Here is a 21,334-nt window from a genome sequence, read left to right on the forward strand (position 1 = left end):
GCCGCGGCGCGGGGCACCGGGGCCGCCCCGCCGGAGCCGCCCGGGCCGCGCCGGGCCGGGAGAGACGCGGCAGGGGCGGCGGCGGCGAGAGCGCCCCGCTGTCCCGCCTGCACTGAGGAGCTGCTTCCGGGGGAGCCCCTTCTACCGACGGACCGGGGCTAGCTTCCGGCTCGACGACCGTTGGCGGCCGTTGGCGGCGGCCGTTGGCGGCGGCCTGGGGGGCTGCTGCCCGCAGGACGATGCTGCGCTACTGGGGCGAGATCCCCGTGCCCGCCGGCCAGGCCAACCGCAGCTCCTTCGACCTGCTCCAGCGCGAGTTCCGCACCGTGGAGGTGCAGGACCCGCCGCTGCACCAGCCCTCGGCCAACAAGCCGCGGGCCACCACCATGCTGGACATCCCGTCGGAGCCCTGCAGCCTCACCATCCACACCATCCAGCTCATCCAGCACAACCGCCGCCTGCGCAGCCTCATCGCCGCCGCCCAGGCCCAGAACCAGCAGCAAGTGGAGGGCATCAAGACGGAGGAGAACGAGCCCCTGCCGCCTTGTCCTGCCTCTCCGCCGCTGCCCGACGACCTGCTTCCTCTGGATAGCAAGAACCCCAAAATGCCCTTTCAGCTGAGGCACAGTGACCCGGAGAGCGATTTCTACAGGTGTGCTGGTACTCCTCTGGATTTGCTTTCGGCTGCAGGAGAGATGAGTGTTTTTAAACATATATGGAGTTGCACAGATTCCTTTAAACTGAAGAGGCTAAGTTGTATGTAAAGACTAAAATAGGCTTAGAAAAGGAGAGGAAGCACTTCTTTTCTGTGAGGGTGACAGAGCGCTGAAACAGGCTGCCCAGGGAGGCTGTGGAGTCTCCTTCTCTGCAGAGCTTCCAAACCCACCTGAATGCCGCCCTGTGCTCTGGGTGCCCCTGTTTGAGCAGAGGGGTTGGACTAAATGATCTGTAGAGGTCCCTTCCAAACTCAATCATTTTGTGATTCTGTGAGCTATAGATTCCACCTGGGAAACAAATGTGAAATAAAGTAAGTTGAGCTAAAGGTGTGAAGAGAAACCTAGTTCTGTTAGAACAAATTTTGAGTCCTGTGATTCCTGTTCTTGGCACTATGGTTTGTTGAACTGAGCCAGTGCTGTGCTGCATGCCACGCTCTGCTCCGTCCTCCCTGTTCACTGGCTTCAGCTCGAACTTTAATTGTCTATGGCCAGGTTTTGCCTTGCCTTTGTGCTGTCAGTATCGGGGGTCAGTCAAAAAAAAAAATGCTATTTAACAATCAACCACATGGGGGAGTGTAAGGACTAGATTGCAAAAGCTTGATGGACAATTTCAGAGTGAAATGTTCTGTGGCTGATAGGGGGTAGCTTTGTAATGGGCTGCAGTGTAGACTTGGATTTAATGTGTGCTTTCTCAGCTAAGCATATTTATGCTTTTCCAGAAGAAAAAGGTTTAGATTGCTGTTGTATGTCTTTTCTTACTGCTTTAAGACGCTTACATGAGTAACAGCTGCAGTTAAAGTAACAGAAATGAATTTTAAAGGTTTGCTAGAGCTTGTTCTCAGTATGTAAAATGATTCAAGGAAGGCCATTCTTCTCCTTGATAACACATAGTGCTGCTTAATTTTATGGCTCTTTCTTGTGTGCTACTGCTAGATTTACAGTTATAGACTAAATGGATATTTTAATTCTGTTTTCTTTGGCAGTAGCTTGTGTCTCAGAAACTGTTTGTCAGTATATTTACACATAAAAAGAAAGGAATACAAGAGCAGTTATTGYGAATCAGACCACAACTGTCTTTAATATAGTACACTGTCATGCCCTCCTCTGTTCCCTTGTTTTTCATTTTGATTCTTTGACCTCACATCCTTGTCATCTATTTCACTGTTATCCCCTGAATTCATTCTGTTACTCTTTTCATGTAACCTGTCTGTGCCATCAGCAAATTTGATCAGATCTCTGTTCCCCTCTTGMATTTTTCCAGGCTCTTTATAATTATGTTGGAAAAGCCTCAGTCCTGGCACACCTCCTTGTGCAAAGCCCTCAGCTCCATAGTGGAGATCTCTACRTACTTGCATGTTGATGCTTCCTGATGCCTTTGGGGGGACTCTAGCAGGCTTATGAAGCAGGACTGCCATTTACATAAGCTGTCTTGAGTTCTCCTGGGTGTTATTTCATTTTACCCATGTGTCCTCTAATTCTGTTCTTAGCATTTCTATGAATTTCCGTGATGCAGCAGAACATATTTGGCTTCCCAGCCTGCAGTCCTCGCATCTCTTCTGGAATCCTTTAAATATTTTCACGTTTTCAAACTTCTGGTCATCATGGGCCAAGGCAGAAATACACAGCAGCTATTCAGCTGTTTCATCCTTGAATTCCTGTAGTATTCCTGGGTTAATTACCATCTCCTCTTGATGATTCTTAGCTGTTGATGTTACTGTCCTCCAGATACAGGATAAAGGATTATAATTTGATTTTGGTTGTTGTAGAAACAGAAGGTAAATTTAAAGCATATCTGCTTGATGATMTGCTCTATATGCTTGATGATATGCATATCTGATGAAGAATCACTAAGGAACCATAGACTTAAAACTACTTTTTGAACAAGAGACTCTTACTGTAAAATGGATGCCAGCTTTTCCTTCCTCTCTGTTCAGCTTTCTCCCACTAGCATGGAATCTGCTTTCCCTCGATCACATAGATCTGCCTTCCAAAGATCCTATCTACTCCTTATGTGTCTCCCCAGATGCTTTTTCTTGTCTGTATGTGGTTGTGTTTTTAACAGGTTTTTCTGCTCTTCTCTTCATTTGTGTTCCTGAGCACATTAGATGTATGCTTTGCACGGAAAGCTTATCTGTGAATGAAATTGGGAACTCCCAATGGGAAGACAGCTCATGGCTTGTGGATAGGAAATGTCTGTACTGAGGTAGGAAAGCAAATGTTGGGGGCAAAGTGGTTTTAATCTTGTAGCATCATCTMGTGTTGGTGACCCATAAAAATCTAGATCTCCTCAAAAAAACCCCCAAACTGTTGAGTGACAAGTTGACCAATGTTTCAGAGCATTTATGGTAAGGTTTATACTCTACCTTCTGTAGAGAYGTGTAGATGAGGCRCTTAGGGACAAGATTTAGCAGGTATGGTGTTGAATGGTTTACGGTTGGGCTTGATGACCCTAAAGATCTTTTCCAATCCAAATGATTCCGTGATTCTGTGATCTGCAGGCCTAATAGTCAGCCTTGTTAATCTCTGGTAACTGAATCTTGGGGATGAAATTTGTCTTTTATTTACTTGTGACTATGTGACATTGATAGTGTGTTTAAAAAGGCCAAGGTTTAAATGGGGGCCTCTCAGGAAAGCAGTAAGTATTGCAGAAAGTGGCCTCTCGTGTAATGACAGTCTTCATAAAGGTGCTTTTGGAGGTACTGGGCATTTTGTTGACATCTGAGACCAAGGATCTCTTACCGTGATGGTCAGGAAGAAGAAGCATTTTCTTGGTCCTTCTTGGGAAGGTTTGAAATTAGACATCTTATCTTAAATTACGATGTGTTGTCTATGTCTCTTCCTGTGTGTTTGCACTCTTGTTAGGTGGTACCTGAAAGTTAAAGAAGATGAGGAAGAGAAGAATGTTTTCTCATCTGTTGATTTGTATTAACATTTATAGCAGTATTCCAAATTTCTCCATCTAATCAGGATAAACTTGCCTTCTCCTGTTGTTTATTATGGGAAACAGGAAGTCAAGGGAAGAAAACCAAACCAAACTAAAATTGATTGATCTTGCTACAGCAAGGTGGAAATTTGAATTTGAGCGCAGTGACTGGAATTTCTTTTCTCTGTCTTTAATTGGTTAGATTTCAAATTGATTGTATCTCTTTCAGCATAGTGACTTGGCTGCATTTTAATCTTGGCAATTAGTTTCTTTTCCACCGGGAATTTAAAACAGACCTGGTGTTTTCTACTGCTTCTGAGCAATGATAGGCATTGCTAAGTGGTTGCTGCATTCCATGTCAGAGGAAGTAGGGGAGTATTGTGCATAGATTTGCTCAATTCTGTGCCTTGTTTAGATTTGGCCATAGTGTTTTGTGTGAATAGTATAGAGTTAATAATAGCTGTTTACTTGTTTCTTTATTGATGATTATCAGTTTGGTAGTTTTGGTAACATAGGATGTTACCAAAGGACATAGACAGCACTCTATATCCATTATTCATGTTAAATCAGAAAAGAGTTACCATTTGAAGATAGTTTTACTTACATGGCTAAATAAATTATATACATACAGTTGTGAATTTAGAAATCTGGTTTAAGTACRTTTGCCTTTCAAAGGCCTTGTCTTMTCTTCTCTTCTTCCTGTGTGGAATTTCTATCTGCTATCTCATCTTACTGAAAAATTCAGTTGCCTGATTGTGAATGGATGAAGTTTGAAATGCTCATGTTAGTTGTTCTCTGCCTCTGCTATCCTGGATTGCCACTTCCTACCACTTAAAAACACACACAGTCCCAAATGCAAGGTAAAGGAATGCTGCTGTAAGGCAGGGCTTCTCCAGGCTTTCTAGCAAGGGTTTGTGTTCACTGCTTACACTGCCTACTGGGAAAATTAGTTTCCTATCTCACCAAGTGATTATTAGAGATGAGGGTAGTGACATGGTCTTTTTGGCCACAACGTAGCTCTGAGGTGAATGTATAAGGGTATTTATTCTATTGGTTGTTTTTTTTTTCTTATGTGTCTTTTTTGTATTAAAAGTCAGATCTTCTCTATCCCAGAGGCCTCTGTACCTGACTCTTAGGCTTGTGACATGAGAGATAATAAGGAAGAAAAATGTAATTAACTGAGATAAGAAATGTTTTGCGTTTATGCCTTTTTTTTTTTTTTATCAAGGTCACATTTAATTCACAGCTTCAGAAGAAAAGCTCTTGGGTGGGAAGGGAATTCCTTAAGGGTTAAGATTTGCATCCCACATATATTAATAACCCAAGGACGTTTACAGCATTAGAAGGTTAAAGGAACCATGCCAGTGCTGATTTTGAGGAAGGGGAAGAAGGGAACGCAGACAAAGTTCTTCTAGATATTGTTCCTAGATAGTGGAGAAGCTGTGGAGAACTCAAATATATARATATATTTTTTCCTTGTAGCTCATCTTAGTAATGAGAGTGTTGTTTGAACTGGTTAGAACTTTCTGTCGGTGCTTGGAAGGAAGCTATTTTCTGYCCTCTCTTTCAGAGGAAAAGGGGAGCCTGTGACTGAACTGAGTTGGTCCTCCTGCCGGCAGCTTCTCTACCAGTCAATGGCCACCATCCTTGCTCACACCGGCTTTGAGTGTGCCAACGAGAGTGTCCTGGAGACCCTTACAGACATTGCCCACGAGTACTGCTTGAAGTTCACCAAGCTGCTGCGCTTCGCAGTGGATCGAGAAGCTCGACTTGGCTATACCCCTTTCCCTGACGTCATGGAGCAGGTCTTCCATGAAGTGGGCATTGGCAGTGTGCTCTCGCTGCAGAAATTCTGGCAACACCGTATTAAGGATTATCACAGCTACATGCTTCAGGTGAAGGGAACAGTAGCTTGCTTGAAGTGCTAAGAAAAGTAACCTCAGTACAATTGTTTATTCATCTATCAAGTCTTGTCTCTTACTGTGGTAAAATGCTGTTAGAAAACCTATTGGTGAAGGAGAGACATCAAGGCAAGGGGAAAACAGGATTTTTTTTCAATATTGACTAGAAGAGAGAGCCCCTTACTTGTGTCCCCATCTCAATGGCCCAAACAAGAATATGAAGTAGAAGCAAAATGAGTACTGTCTGATCAGCTGAATTTTTGCTTTGATGTGGCCCTTGCCTGCTTCACATTTCAGAAATCTAATAAGCAGAAAAACAGAAATTTTCTGTGGAGTGGCTTGGTTGGCTTGTGCAAGGGAGTAGCTTAAGCTGTATAGGAAGTTCAGTCTGGTAGAGAGTATAGGGTAGTATTTTACTGCTCTAAGCTGTTGAACAGAGTTACTGCCTTCCACTCCAGAGGGAACTGCATTCATTTGATAAAGGAAAGGAATTGTTAATTCTCCTTAGAATGAGAGGTGCCATATAAACATTTGTTGTAAGAATAAATAAATAGTTTTTTGGGCCGAGTATTCTGTGAAATGTGCATTTTATTTAAATGATAAGAGACTTTCTGCCCTTTATGGACTCACAGAAATACAGGAATGTAATGTGAGAATTCTGTTCCTACTCATCAAAAATCAAGGCTGGAATCAAGTAGCTAGTCCACAACCAAAGAAATAATCAGCCATGTCTAATCTTCCCAGAGGTTACACCTTTCTCCTGCTCATGGTACGTGAGTGCAAGCTGCATCCTCATGTAGGAGTTAACTTGCACTCTTTTCTTGCTGGGCTTGGCAAATTGTAGCTTACAAAGGCAGACTAAAGTGGAGATACATGCAGATTTGTACAGCATCCTCGCAGATTTGTACAGCGTCCTCACAGCTCTGAGGATTCTGAGGTTGGTGCATAAAAATGACATAATCAAGATCTGTCTTCACAGAAGCATTTTTTTTCAAAGGGGCTCTTTATATTAGCTTAAAAATAATTAGTTAAAAGATGTGTTAGTCCTTTTTAAAAAAAAAATTGGAAGACTATAAAACACTGAAYGTAGTTAGCAGTCCCATCCTGACACCTGGATGTTCTCTGCTGCTAGAATTTGGGTCTACTGCATTGTTCTGCTCATGCAGTTCAGTCTCATCCTGGAGCTGGTCATGGCTGAACTGTTCTGCATGACTAAGGTGCACRTAGTCTTTGAATTTGGAAAGATCTCTAGGAGGAGGAAATAATCCTTGCTATTCTTTTTCATTCTTTCTTCTGGTAAAAGTCTCAGGCTTTTCCTGACAGCTGTTCCCTGAATGTTGCAATTCAGTGGTATGAACAAGCACCTCTTAGAAACAAGGCTAAGTCTGAAATGTTTACTTTTTTAATTGCTTAGTGTTCATGAGTTTCTAGAAGTAAAGAGCTCTTTCCAAATTGCATTGCTGTATTTGTTTCATTTGTCTGATTGGATAAAACTTCTACTATGCTCTTTTTCTGGACCTGGCAGAGGGCAACCAGGCTTTGCCAGTTGGGACCACCAGAAGCTGATGAATGTGAGAGCTTCTTGATGTTTAATGCTGGAGTAAATCTGGTACTCACGAAGGTGGGACAGTCTTATAGTTAGAACTAAAGGCAAAGCTGAGGCACTTAGCTGCTTGTTCTTTCTGTAGTTAATTTTCTGGATCTCATCATCCATGGAAATAGAGTTTCTGAGATTTATCAAGCGATAAATTCATGTTGATGAATTACCTCTCTTTTTAAAATCCCTTGATACAGCATAGAAAGTGTTCTTTAAGGTGGGGGAAATTTTTACTCTGTAGCTGAAACCTGCTTACTTATTTGCTTAGGTGAGATGTTAGTAATGTTTTGGGAAGAGAGTGAACACAGGGCAATGTAGCTTCTATCRGAGTCTCTGAAGTCACCCTGAAGTCTTTGTCCTCTTTTTCTCCCCTCAATGCCCCTTAATGATCTTTTACAGGTTAGCAAGCAGCTCTCAGAGGAGTATGAAAAGCTTGTCAATCCTGAAAAGGCAGCAGAAGACACAAAGCCTGTGAAGATTAAGGAGGAACCTGTTAGTGATATCACTTTCCCCATAAGTGAGGAGCTGGAAGGAGATCTGGCTTCTGGTGATCAGTCTTTGCCAGTGGGAGTTCTTGGAGCTCAGAGTGAACGCTTCTCTGCCAACTTGGAAGTAGAAGCTTCCCCGCAGGCTTCGGGTAGGTATTCCCACCACTATTGGAATCACACTCTCAGTTGTCTGTGTGGTCTTGTTTCATTTTTTAATAGCAAATGTAAATGTTAGGAAGGTGAGGGAGAAGAATGTTTTACTTTACAATAAAAATATTAGGAGGTAATGGGGGAAACTCCCTTGCTTAAATTCTAAACACACAATAAAGAATCAAAGGTATCAGTTGTTGGAATTTGTTAAATATTTAACCTACACAGAGACTATGAAAAACGGTGTTTCACATGTTGCTTACAGGAAAGTGAAAGTTCCAGGGTTTGGTATTGCTGTGAGGTAGACTGTTTCTTTACAGCAATTATTACTGTTTTCAAAACTGCACTTTTTTGTAGATGTTGAGGGGGTGATGTAGGGTTTTTTTTGTGTGTGTTGAGGGGAGAGTAGACCTCTATCAGTTGTCTTAAAATAGTAAAATAGCATTTTCTGATGAGTTTTAATAAACACAAGTCTATCTGAGAGTTTTTCTGGAAGCTCATACGTTTTTTTTTCTGCGGTACCTCTGAAATGTGAAGTGCTCATATTTTTGGGGAGGGGGAATAGTAGACTCCTCTGGCCCTTCTAGGTTTGCAGGTGATTCATCTGTAAAGCTTGACATTGGCTTGAGACCCAGAGGGTTAGCATGCTAGCTGTATATTAAATGGCTCTTGCCTCTATGATATCGATTGATGTTTTTAAATTAAGAATACAAGTGTTTTGTTCCTCCCTGAAAATCCCTATTTGCTTCACAAGGGCCTTGGGAAATCTCATCACTGTAAGAGGTCCTGGACTAAAGCTGGGCAGGCAGGAAGGAGTGTAATAACATGTGGAGTGAGGAAAAGCTGCTACAATTGGGACACTGCTACCTCAAAAATACAAGCGTGAGGTCTATGGAGAGGGCAGCAGTGCATCACTGTCTGAGGGCAAAGCTGACATTACAACTTTCCATGTTTTGCTGATGTTTCTGCTTATCACCAGCTGTGGACTAGCTGCTTAATTTAATTGCACATGGGGAAATGGAGGGAAAATTGCGGATCTGGTTCTCTACCTAGTAGCATAATGTGAAGATTAACTCATTTGTAATGTACTTTGAAGTTAAAGTGCTTTGAAGATGAAATGTCCTGTGTCCCTGCTTAAGCAGTGTTACTTATTGGTGACACTCTCAGTGACAGATGGTAGAGCTGAACGAAATAAGCCCGAGTGATGAAGAGCAATTGATGAAAGAAAGAAACAGTAAATTTAGTGAGCACCTTTGATTATTGTGTTGACTAGGGCTGTACCTTGGTGGAACTGATAGCATGCTAATGACATCTCCCTTGTCCTTGAGAGGAATACATTCACTTATAATTAATTTAAGGGGGCTTTTCATTAAGGTTGCTGGACATTAGCAAGCACTTTCATTCTTGCTCGCTGTCTAAATCCTGAACTGTGGGCTATGTTTCCTGCACAACGGTCTCCTAAGCCTTGGTTTGGGCTAAGCTGTTCTGGTAAAGATTCCTGCCTCCTTCATAAGGGAATGTTCAGGGTACAAACACACGCTAGAAGATTGTTTTCTGTATAATTGCTAGTAGTAAGGAACCACAGTAGGTTTAGTTCAGCACATGAGGCTTGGCTGTGCTTTCAAACTGCAGCCAAGCCCCTTGAGACAAAAGGTTTGGAAAACCATAGCTGTTCTCCTAGTTTATGTTTATTTTTCCATGTGAAATTACAGCTACACTTGAGGGATCAGATTCAAAAGTGAGTGGAGATTTCAAGCTTTCTTAATTTCTAGTCTGTTTATACCCCTCTCAGCAAGATGTCCAATTAGTTTCAGTTGTAATAGTAGCTTTTTTATCTCTCTTTAAAATTATAAATAAGCAGGTATAATGCAATCTATAATTACTCCTTTTGGGGATAGAATATTTTCTGTTTTCAAGAAGTACACTTKTGTATTCTTGTAAAAAAAATTCTTTTGTCTGCTCCAGCTGCACACTAATCTGAAACTAGAAAAAAACAGTATCACAAATTGTAACACAGGTGTGGACTGACAAACCTTCCATTGTGGAGTTAATTACAATGGGAAGGTTCCTTTCATTTGCCTGTCTAGCCAGCTGTGTGATAAAAACTTACAGCTGCTGATCTCAGCTAGATTTGAACAAGTGACAGAGGAATTAAGTTTGAAGCCTGTATTTTGAACCATTTCATTTTCTGAGAAGCAGTTGGATTTGGTATTTGTTGTTTTCAATCAACTTGGGCATTCTGTGGATATCTTGCCTCAGGTCTGTTAGTCCTGGCTAGAATCAGTGGGAAAAGAGAGCATATAAATGACACAGTGAGTAAAGATTTGGTTGATCATTAATCCAGCCTTCACAGACTTCTTAAAAGTGTATGTGGTCTTAAGATTTCAAGTTATTATAACTTTTTAATGTCATGGTACTATTAAAAAGCCCTAAGTCCATTCAGAGTCTTACAATCCAAGATAGCTCACAAACTTAAAAGATTGTAATTTTATCCTGTCTAAGCTATCTTGCAGTGTTTTTGATAGGGTTAAATGCATCAAATGAGTTCAGTGGTAGAGCGGGGAAAAGCAGATGGGAGGATGATAGCAATCAAAGGAAGATGATGCAATTAATCTAGATGAAAGGCTTGATAATTCGTGTGTTTTAATATAATTGTTCTAATTAGTCATTTAAAAAAAAAATCCATGTGATTCCATGGATCTTAAACTCCCTTCTTTCTAAACATCATCCAGGATTCACCATCTCAATGTGTTTTTGTTTTGTTCTCTCTGTCCCTCCCTGATTCTCCTTAACTGGCAGGGCTAGTTCCATTAAATCAATGTGCAATCCATTACTGTGGCAAACTGACCTCTGAGAATGGCCTGTGTTCTGGCAGGGTGTCTGCTCTCTGTAACATTGAGCCAAGAGAGTTTCTTTCTGTTCTACAGATGGATGGGATGAGACCTGCAGGTGTCAAGTACAAGGAGGCAGGCAGTCTGACTGACTGARCAGCTCTTATGTCCCTGTGTTCTCTAAAGTTATATTTGAGTTCTGTGCTCCCTCCAGCTTCCCTGAAAAGCTGACTGTGCATGTAGGCTGTGCACTGCTGCTGAGACATTCCTTCCCRGAGAAAGATGGAGGGCCTTTAGGCTGCTTCTCATGGAGTGAACCACGTCCATAAAGGATATTGCCATATTATATTGCTCTGAAAGAATAGTACAATATTTTTTTGAGAGAATCGATAACCCAAAGCCCACCAACAGACATCGTATTTATTGTTTCACACTGGTTGTTTTTTGTTTGTTTGTATTTTTTTTTTCCATTAGATAGAGTGTTCATGTGTTTAAAGATGACTTTATGATTTCACTTGTAGCTTTATTTTTGTTCTTCACACTGAGGCTGCTGGCCTTTGCTCCCACTTGACCTTTGTAATTTATGCTTTTACTCTGTGACTACTCTGTGCTTTTCCTTTCTCCAGGGGCTGAGGTGAACGCTTCCCCTCTGTGGACCTTGGCTCAAGTGAAAATGGAGCCCCAGGAAAATGAGGAGGGCAATGTAGCCGGGCACGGGGTCCTAGGCAGTGATGTCTTTGAGGAGCCCATGTCGGGCATGAGTGAAGCTGGGATGCCACAGAGCCCCAATGGCTCTGAGAGCAGCTATGGTTCTCATTCTGCTGACAGTCTGATGGGATCCTCGCCTGTCTTCAACCAGCGCTGCAAGAAAAAGATGAAGAAGATGTGAAAATGAAGAGGGGCTTCATATTTAATCTTCTTGCTGTGTAATGCAGACTTGAAATGAGCAAAGAGAGTGATGTGACGGCTCACATATATAAACTGGGCTGGCCCTGGTGTTCGGGGGATCTTGCATGATATTTTAATGAAGTTTGATGTGTAGTGAATAATATGGTCTAAAAGGGACCTCCTGTGGTCTCCAGTCCAATGCTGTTCTTGAAGCAGGACCTATTAGAAAAAACTCTTGCTCAGGTCTTGCCCTGTTGAGTTTTGAATATCTGCAAGAATGGAGATTGCAAACCTCTTTGGGCAACATTTTCCAATATTTGATCACCCCTCATAATTAAAACATCATCAACAACAACAACAAAAACACTTTTGAGATCTGATCTGAATTTCTCATGTTGTCCATTTGTTTGTGTCTATTGCCTCTTGTTCTATCACTGTTCACCTTGAAGGGAGTCCTATTCTGTCCTCTCTAACCTGTCTGTTAGGTTCTTGTAAACAGCAAGATCTCCCTTTAGCCTTTGCTTCTCAGCAAAGCTTCCCCGGCCTCTCCTTGTACATCCTGTGCTCTGTCCTTGAAGTTCTCGTAGGGGACTTAGTAGGTCAGTGTCGTTCTCRTAAGAGGGAGCACAAAAGTCAACACAGCCCTTCACGTTCTCAAGCAATTCCTCCTTTATAATAACAAGTGCAGTAGACCTTAGTCCCTAGTTTCGTTGTTAGTTTTATGGTCAGAGAAGTTGATGGCCAGCTGTTCAAGACTTTTCAAGGAAGGATTTTCCAGAGAGAAAGAAACAGTTTTTATTATTGCTTAGAGCTGATGCTCACAATGAAAACTTTTTCTTCGTTCCATGGGACTGAGTGCAGCAGCTTCAGGCTAGCTGAGTTTGCCTATTCAAAATCTCTATCTTGACAACTTATTTGAAACAGAATCTATTATACTGCCTGTTTTATGGCCCATCTGACTGATGACTATTTTTTCTGTTCTGCACAATCTTCAGCTGATCAACTGACTCTTTAACTACATTCAGTGAGTATCTCTCTCTCAAAAAAAAAAAAAAAAAAAAAAAAAAATAGAATGAGCATGAATCAAGAATGAACAGCTACTTAAAAAAGCTCTATACCTTAAACCCTTTGGGATGTTTGAGGAAGAATTACTATGCCTCCCATTTGTCCTTAAAATTGCAGGTTTATCTTTTGAAAGAACAAGCTCCAGGCATGATACTTTTCGTTGTTGTTGTTACTGTGTTTTTTTTTTTTTTTTTTGGTACAGCATACCTAGTCCTAGTTCTTTTCTTCCAGACTGTGTATACTTCAAATTTATACAAATATAAGGCAAAAATAAAATTGCTGTATGTTTAATAAGATTGAGTGACCACAGGTTTTAATGGATACCGGAGATAAAAGTGCACTTAATTTTTAAGGTTCCTATTGAGGCATAAATTCTAGCCATTCGAAGCACACTTAGAACAGACGAATTGGTGTATAAGGAAATATTTTATTTTGAGTCCTATGAACTGATACTGAAATTCTACCCTATTGATCATCCCAAGAGTGGAAGCCATGGAGGCCTGCTCCAAAGCCTGGGTATATATTGATGTATATCACTATCAAAACCTCTGGATAGGCCTGGAATTGGATGGGCACAGCTACTGCGCCATATTGAGAGCGATGGACGTCAAACACCCTTGATGGCGACCAAGAAGGGATTTGGCCCAGGAGTGAAAGCCAGAGCTGCTTGCCCAGAGCGAGAGGTATCGATGGCTGTYGGCAGGCATCGATCTCGGCAGTTGCCAGTCACAGCACAGAGCACTTGGTGCTCTGGGACCAGGCCAGCTGGTGTGGAAATGCCCTGACCTAGAAGCATCCCGAGATGTGAATGTGGTGCCCACACAGTGCATWGGAAATGGATCCTCCTGAGGGCCTGTCGGTAGGAAAAACAGTTAATGTGGCATCTCCTGACAGCAACACTGGCCCCAGAGCAAAAGCTATGCATTCCTGTGGAGAATCAGTGGTTGTGGGGGCCTATCAATAGGGTTTGATATCAGGATCAATGTTGGAGCCTCCATTTTTTTTATGTGAGTTTTTTAATAAAGAGAATAGTAAATTTTAGCTCTTAGAAGTCTGTTCTTGTTTTGGTGAATATTTAAAAAAGGAAAACACTTTGAGCCTTTGGGGAGTGTTATGATAATTGTCAGCTTTCCTTCAATTTTGATTTTTGGTGATTGTAGATTTTAGGCAAAATAAGATGCATATACTCTGTAACTGTTGTGGTAAAATACAGGTGGTTTAGCTAGGGCCATYTCACTCATACGTTCATATGTTGCTGTGGACTCCATTTGTAGATGAAAAGAGATGGTCATTTTTAGGACAGCATTTATCTGACCCTGGAGTAGAAATGCAAAACAGGTCGAATTAATGGTGTTTTAGAGATACTTATTTATTTTCATTGTCCATAACTGAATTCTACCTAGCTTAGGTGAAGACTTCGAAAGCATTAATATGAATTAAGTTAACAGACTTCAGCCCCCTGTTCAGGAACTAGAATATTTTTTTCCTTGTTTGGCATGTTTTTCCTCCTCTTTATGTGTTGAGTTGTGTTGCTTTCTGTAGAAATGGCAGTAGTGAACTAACTGAGACAGACCATCTGATCTAGAACAACAGATCCAGTGATCTAAGCAACAGAGGGAATTTATCTGACTGGGGGCTCGAGGCTCAACATGCTTTGGGTCTTGTTTCTGCCTTTGATATTGTATGAGAACACCTGTAATCAGGTCTTGTAGTGTGTTTGCTTTGCTAGATTGTTGTAGTAAATTATTTGTGAAAGTGGGATACCTAAGGAGAGTTCCTTGTGCCACTGCCAGGAGCTAGAGGACTGAGTGGCTGCTGCCAGCATCACGAGCTCGTTTGCCAGACTTGGAATGGGCTAAGAATGAAAATCTACTTCTCTCCGGGGCTTTTTAAAAAATCTGTCAAGGCTCAATCTTAAGTTTTATATTGCTTAAGTACAGGTGCTCTGTCATACTTTAATCATGCCTTCTTATTGCATATCCCCATTCCAACATTTATTTCACTCTGTAACACACACATGCTGCAACAACCMAAGCCTGAGTGCTCTGAAGTATTTAAATACAGTGGAAATTCACTCTCAGTTGAGTCTACTGTGTTACTGCAGTGAAAGAGAGATGTGTTATTGTTTCTTCCTAGGCAGATTGTTTATGCAGAGAGATTAGAAATGCATTAGCTTAGCTTGTACATTTAAAAAAAAAATAAAATATATCAGAGTAAAATCTCTTGTTCCCCATTATGAGAATTGTTTCTTCTGACATTTGTGTCTTTGGAATTTCTTTTTGTGCATGTTTAAGCTTTACCTTCTGGGTGATTCTTTCCCCATCAAACATTTACATCTCTTAGATTTACAGTAGCATTTATCGTGCATGAAATACAGAAACGTCAAGTCTAGCTCAATAGGTGAGACACAGGCAATATAGTCATTGGAAGAATCAGGTAAGATTTTACTAGGTGTTAACACAGCAATTGAGGAGTTCATTGACCATATAACTCCAATTTTAGGTCATGGTGAGATTATGCAGTTACAATGAAGCCCTGCTCTTTCTTTTTTTTCTTTTTTTCTTTTTTTTCTTTTTTTTTTTTTTTTTCCTTCACCTTCTTCAGTAGCCTGTAGTTTTGCTGGAGGTCTGAGCTTTCTCTTTCCAGAGGTGAGTGGATTGCTAACTGGAATATTTAGTACTTTGCCATATCCTGTAGCATCCTAGTCTTTAGGGATTTATTTTGTCCTGAATGAAATTGGTAGGACCTTTTATATTAACATGGAGAGCAAAATCTGTGAATTACTAGGCTTGTAAATTATTTTGCAGAGGAATCGTACAGGATTATATATGAGGGATTACTCCTTTTTTTTCCTTTAGAAACATCTTTTGAAAGTTTTGCCTGGCATCCAATAAGGGTCAGTGTAAACATCAGTGTAATAACTTTGGCACCCAACTGTACATTAAATACTTAATTCTAAGATTATCTGTAATACCTTGAATATTCATGATTCTGTGGAGAAAAAGAGATGTTTTTTGCACAGAAGTTTCCAGTGAAAAAGAAAATGGGAAAATAAGATTAGGTAGAGTGGGTGAGGCCAATCTGATTATGTGCTTAATTCTGAGACTAATGCACATTATGTGTGAAGGATAGTTAAGAAATAATTTTTTACATGCTCATGAATGAAATAGGTAACTGACTATTTGTAGAGAGCCAAATTGCTTGGAAATATTTCAGGTTTTTGTTTTCTTTCTCTCCTGAAAAGAGCCTATTTATAATTTCTAAGACAGTAAAACCATCTCTGGAAACAAAAGTGTTATGTGGACTTTTTTGTTTGCTTTGAAGGAAGGTTCGGTGAACACAAAGCCCGTGCTTGGAGTTCTGTCTTCTTTTGCATGGAATTTGGAGTATGTGTTTTGAAGGACACAGCAAGGTACTGAGATGCCCAAGGGAAGAGACAAGGGATGTTTTATTCCAAGGTGTGTCCAGAAAACCTGGAAATCTTTCTTCTCATTGATGTCAGAGGGAGGAGAGGGGAGGACGGTAGTGCTAGTGAGCACCACAATGCTGTGGTATTCATCTGGCATAAACAGTTAGCTATTTCTGAAGCACAATTGTTTATATTGTAAGACTACATAGGAGCCCTGTTCCAAGCATTGTGATTTGCTCTTGTCTTGCTCTATGTACTCTGCATAATACTTTTTTTTTTTTTTTTTTTAATCGGGAACTGCTTTGCACTTCAAGGAATGCAGGGCAGAATATTTTCCCCTCTGCTCTGCACATCATCATAGATCTGAGGAATGATGTTTCGGACTTGATGGTCCTGCCAAACAGCTGAAAAAGGCACCCTGTAAATTACGATACCGGCCTCTGTTACTTGGCTTGGAGGGTAAGAACAGTAATAGGACCTCCCACCACCTCTACACCTCATAGCAGTCTGTCCATACAACTGTCTGCTGAAGTTAATTCATTAGTTAATACTAATTAATTTAATGAATTAACTTTCCAGTCCAGGGTAGGTCTTGGGATGAACTTTCCACAATGCTGACAAGATCTGGTGGAAGAGCTTAGTAATCACCAATCCAGATTACATCCCACTGGGCTAAGTGTGAGCCTACTTGCATCCGAGTTTTTCCTCCTTCAGCTCCAGAAACTGAGGGGCCTGTGCTTTATAAACTCTGTCCCACAGCCAGGASACTTCTGGTGATACACTGAGTTATTGAAAATATTTCCAGGATGGTTCATGTCYGGGTCCTGTGGAAATCAACAGGAGWTTGACTACATTTCAGTATGATGTTTGATTAAGATTTACAGCGCAAGCTGAGTTTTTCTCTTAGAAAAAGTGGATTTGCTTACAAACATCTGTGAAGAAATCCCAATTTTCCTCCTTATAACGTGTCACAGAGATGGCCAACGTCCTCGCTGACATTGGGAGGGAAGTCTTAGGGTTCAACCACAGCTCTGAACACAGCTGTGGCATTTGGACCTGTAATGTGCCCCCTCAGCACCAGCTCTGGGAAGCGTGGTGGATGGGCTCCATTCCCGCTGCGCTGCGGTACCTTTGAGCACTCAGGCTGCCGCAGAGCAGGGYGAGCTCCCCGCGCAGGGGCCACGCTCGCCCTCTGAGCTCCCTGCCGCCGCTGGGTTTTGCCCTGCTGCAAGCACAGTGGGGTTGGCAGTGCCGGGGCCTGCAGGGGCTGCCTGGGGCCGGCCGCGCAGTGGTGYTGGCTGCCCGTGGCTGAGGGGGCTCCTGGGCGCCCAGGGAGGCCTTTCTGCAGCTGCAAAGCAAGCCCTCCCTTCCCCTGCAAAGCCCCAAGCCCCCGGCCATGTCGTTCGCCGCGCGCCTTGTGTTTTGGAGATGAGACTCGCCTCCCGTCGTTGCTGTGGAAACGCGCGAGTGAACGAGAACGGCCTCATTATGAATTAGGATGAAGCCTCCCTCGAGGTTGGCCCGCAGCCCCAGCCCCATTGCTGTGAGGCACCCACCCTTGGAGGCACCAGGCCCTGGGGTGGGTGTCCATGTGTGAGTAGGGGGTGAGAGGCGATAGCCCCTTTGCACTATTGCCCAGCTGTCTGCAGTGCTTTGGGCCTCTGGGCTCTGCAGGCTGGACACAGCCCTCAGCATGAAGGTGGTGGCAGCTCCTGTGGCAGAGCTGCATGGGCCACTGCTCCAGCAGAGCCACTGCCGCAGGCAACTGGGCCCCGCTGGAGAGCRGGGAGAGTGGCCTGGATGCTGTGARCGGCCTTGCTTGCTTCTGGAGTCTCTGGGGTCCCTGGCGTCCACCCCATATGCTTTCGTGTCCTATCTTGGATGTCCCCTCTGATCCCGTGCCACTTGGTCGTTCTGCCTTGCTCTCAGCTTTCTGTCCGTCCAAACATCCTGGTGCCTCTGCTTGTGCACTGCTACTCCTGACTTTTATTTAGGTTTGCCCACGAACCCTCCTTTTACTCATATCCTTCATTATCTTCTCCAGGTCCTGCCAACATTTCCATGCTCCCGCTGCTTTGCTGTAAAGTGTCACTGCCCGTCTCAGATAAAAACGCTGACTTAGGAAACATGTTTTTCTTCAAGTGAAAAAAAAAAATGGTAATATTATTCATCTCGCTTTTTGCCCAAACTGTGGCTGTGAAGTGACTCTTGTGAGGAGATTCCCATTTCCCRCCTCTTGTTAGGTACACCATATACTGCCCTGGGCTAATCTGTCCTCTTGCAAATGGAGCCCATCCTCCTGCGAGGCAACACCAAAGTGGGAGACTAGATTGTGAGGAAACTGAATTTTTATACACTGAGGTGATAAGARCTGTTACTAGTGTAGAGCAAGTTCTAATGACTCTGCACTCTTCGGAGAGGCTGTGGAGATCGGTGAGAACTGAGCAGCTACTGCTCGCCTCTGGTGTAACACCAATGGCTCTTCCAGAGGCTCCGTTTTGTTGCTACTGGACAAACAAGTACCCCCGCACAAACGGAGAGCTGGTCCTAGGTCCAAAGTGCAGCTCCTCCGTGTGTGATGCACCCAAGCTGAAGGAGGGTATGAGGTCTTGCTTGTCCTGTGGGATAAGAGTGGGCAGGGAGTCACTGCTGAAGCCTAAGCTGGACCATGGAGCACGTGCTGTGGTCTGTGAGAAGATGGGGTTTCTCGGTAACCCTTGGAAACCTGGATCTTCAGGTTGTCTTTGGGATCTGAGGAAATAAAACAGGCAATTTATCCTCTCAAAYGGATAAGTTGGATACCAGGCAGCCCTCATGAACTGAAGATTAGCTCAGATCTCTGAGGGAGTTGGATCTGGGGGCAGACAACTTTTCATTACTGCTCCAGTTGGCATTTTCTTTTAGGCAAAACTCACGGGAAAAGAGGTACTTAATAGAAAACAAACCCTTCTGAATGCCTCTGCATGCCCCTTTCATTAAATATAAGGGCATATTTTATAACCAAAGACCAATTCTCTTGTTGGTTATTGTTCTGGAAATGTCCCCCTTTCAAAGCTATTCCTCTAGAATCCCTCCAAAGAGTGCAGGGCAGCAGAGTGTGAATTCAGTTCTGGTTTGGGCAAAAAGGGATTTTGATGGGGAAGGAGAGCAAAATGTATCATCTGTGCATGCAGGTTTGGAATTTGTACATGACCCTATGTGTTACCCAGCATTGCCAAAGCTGAGATTTTTAAAGACCAACTCTATTAAAAATTCTTAAAACTATAGAAACTTAAAAGAAGAAACCCTTTCTTGTTATCATTTTGAGTGGAGTGTGAACAAGGCTGGAAAAACGACAGTGTCCGTAAAAGCTAAGAAGTAAGCAAGCAAGAAAAAACATTTTTTTTTTTAACTCTATTTTCCAATCATGGAGCCACCACTACGTTGATTTTGGTGCTTTGGATGTTGCCGGAGGAGATTGATGTCTTTGGTAAATGTCACGTTTCTGCTACTGCTGCATCTCACCTGAAGACAGTGGAAGTGAATGTTTAGTTAAAACTATTTTTTTCTGCAGTACCCAGGAGCAAGTTAACATAAATGAATGTAAGCAGATCAGTTTAACACTTTACATCTTCCACCACTGTCGTTCTTTCAACTCTTATAATACCACAATTTGTCAGTTATTCTAGCTTATATAATTTCTTCTATTGCACAGCAGTCTTGAATTTTTCAAATAAAGAAGGAAGACAATTGCTAGTAACTCTCAATGCCTAAAGAAAATAACATGAAATAAATCTAACCAAAATGCTTAGCAAGCAAAAACACCTCTTGAGAATTCCTCATTCTCCATAAAGAAGCAAAGGCACAATTCTTCTTCTCAGGTTCATTGATTGTCATGTTCAAAAATAAATTGTATTTATATTTTGGAATCTGAATATAATCTGTGATATGGCTGAGATGTCACAGTCCTATTAACTATTGATGCCCTGTAACAGAGTGTATTTTTAAACAGGTAGACTATAATTGTCCACTGAATGGATATTAATGTAGAAAAGAGAGAGTAAACCAGCTATATCTCAATATATCCGAATCTTCCACAACCACTTCAGACAAATTGGAAAAAATAAATGAGTAAAAAGTTGTTCTCTTCTATGTATTCAGATCCTCTAGCCTAAAGCTCAGAGACTTTGCTGCACTCATTTCCAGTCTACAAAAAAAAAAAAGAAAAAAAATAAAAGAAAAAAAAATCAGCTTTGCACAACAGGTCATGGGAGCTCTACAATTTCTAGCAATGTGATTTTTTTCCTCTTTTCTCAGTCTTGCAATTCTTTTTGCATTTTCATTTTTGATAAGCTGCATTCTTCTTGGGCTGGATAAAAACTGTACTTCAAAAATTAATTCACCCATATGAGGTGATTAGATACAATCAGCCCTACAAAGGGTACTAACTAATGGCCCAATCCTGCTGAGCACTCCTGAAACAAGTGGCAATTGAAGATGCCTGGCCTTGCATTTTCAGGCTGTAATCAAAGTTGTTAGCTGCCCTGGYACAGGCCCATTATGCAGAGAATCTCTGTTTACTCTAATTCATAAATTCTTCATGCAGCTGGCATCTTCCAGAATCTTAAGTAATTTTAGAACCTACACATGCATACTATGGTTGTGTTCATGAGAGTTTATAGGGTGCTATAGTGAGACACGGAGGTAATTTTGCAGAGGTCATCACTGCAAGTAGATGTGTACCCATGGATGATAGCATGGGACTGTGAGGCAGGACTGTGAAAGAAATGAAATTTCTCTTTYGAACAGTACATAAAGACAAGCACAGCATGCATAGAAAATCTGTGAGCAGTCTCACTTGCAGGGAAACCATATACTCTCAGGGCATCTGCTGACAGTTCTTATACTGGTAGAGGATGTAAAAGTGGAGGTAGAGGAGGGAGAAAAAAAAGATGAGACAAATTCTTCTAGGAATTCTAAAAGTAAAAACATCAAGATTCCTTCTTCTCTCCCTAGTCTAAATCATGTTGCAGCTTTGAGATTTCAATGATTCAGCGTGACCTAAGAGAATCTAAAGTAATGAAGACATCAATCTATAGGTATATTTTACAAATATTGGTATGGCTAGCATTTCTATATGCATCTATCTGTGGATATATATACATATATATGCAGTTTTCATCCTATTATTTATAATGCTGAAAGGATTCTGAATATTTCCTACTACTGTCAGCATGTAAGCTTAATGTGTGACCAGAACAGTTTTGGCTGCTTGAGATTACCATGGAATACTCCAAGGCTTTCATCTAGCAATTCAGATAAGCACTTTCTTTAGTGTAATTTTAAACATAAAAGCAGTGGGGTGCCCTTGTATTTTGAATTATGTG

General features: G+C 41.9%; 1 protein-coding gene across 1 annotated transcript; it reads left to right on the forward strand.

The window, feature by feature from the left end:
• Positions 1 to 239: 239 nt before the first annotated feature.
• On the forward strand, positions 240 to 12,528 carry SUPT7L (SPT7 like, STAGA complex gamma subunit). Its single transcript, XM_026046270.1, has 4 exons — positions 240 to 652; positions 5,210 to 5,534; positions 7,537 to 7,774; positions 11,233 to 12,528. Exons 1-4 carry the CDS (start codon positions 240 to 242, stop codon positions 11,493 to 11,495), a joined length of 1,239 nt encoding a protein of 412 aa, XP_025902055.1. The 3' UTR covers positions 11,496 to 12,528.
• The last annotated feature ends 8,806 nt before the right edge of the window (positions 12,529 to 21,334 follow it).

Source organism: Nothoprocta perdicaria, unplaced genomic scaffold (assembly GCF_003342845.1).
Source record: "Nothoprocta perdicaria isolate Ctin4 unplaced genomic scaffold, notPer1 scaffold_43, whole genome shotgun sequence".
Taxonomy (NCBI): Eukaryota; Metazoa; Chordata; class Aves; order Tinamiformes; family Tinamidae; genus Nothoprocta; species Nothoprocta perdicaria.

Excerpts from the sequence above, each read along its gene's own strand:
- SUPT7L (XM_026046270.1), top strand. The coding sequence starts at position 240 with ATGCTGCGCTACTGGGGCGAGATCCCCGTGCCCGCCGGCCAGGCCAAC. Across the intron at positions 5,535-7,536 it reads ATCACAGCTACATGCTTCAG|GTTAGCAAGCAGCTCTCAGA; the intron begins GTGAAGGGAACA and ends GATCTTTTACAG. Across the intron at positions 7,775-11,232 it reads AGCTTCCCCGCAGGCTTCGG|GGGCTGAGGTGAACGCTTCC; the intron begins GTAGGTATTCCC and ends TCCTTTCTCCAG.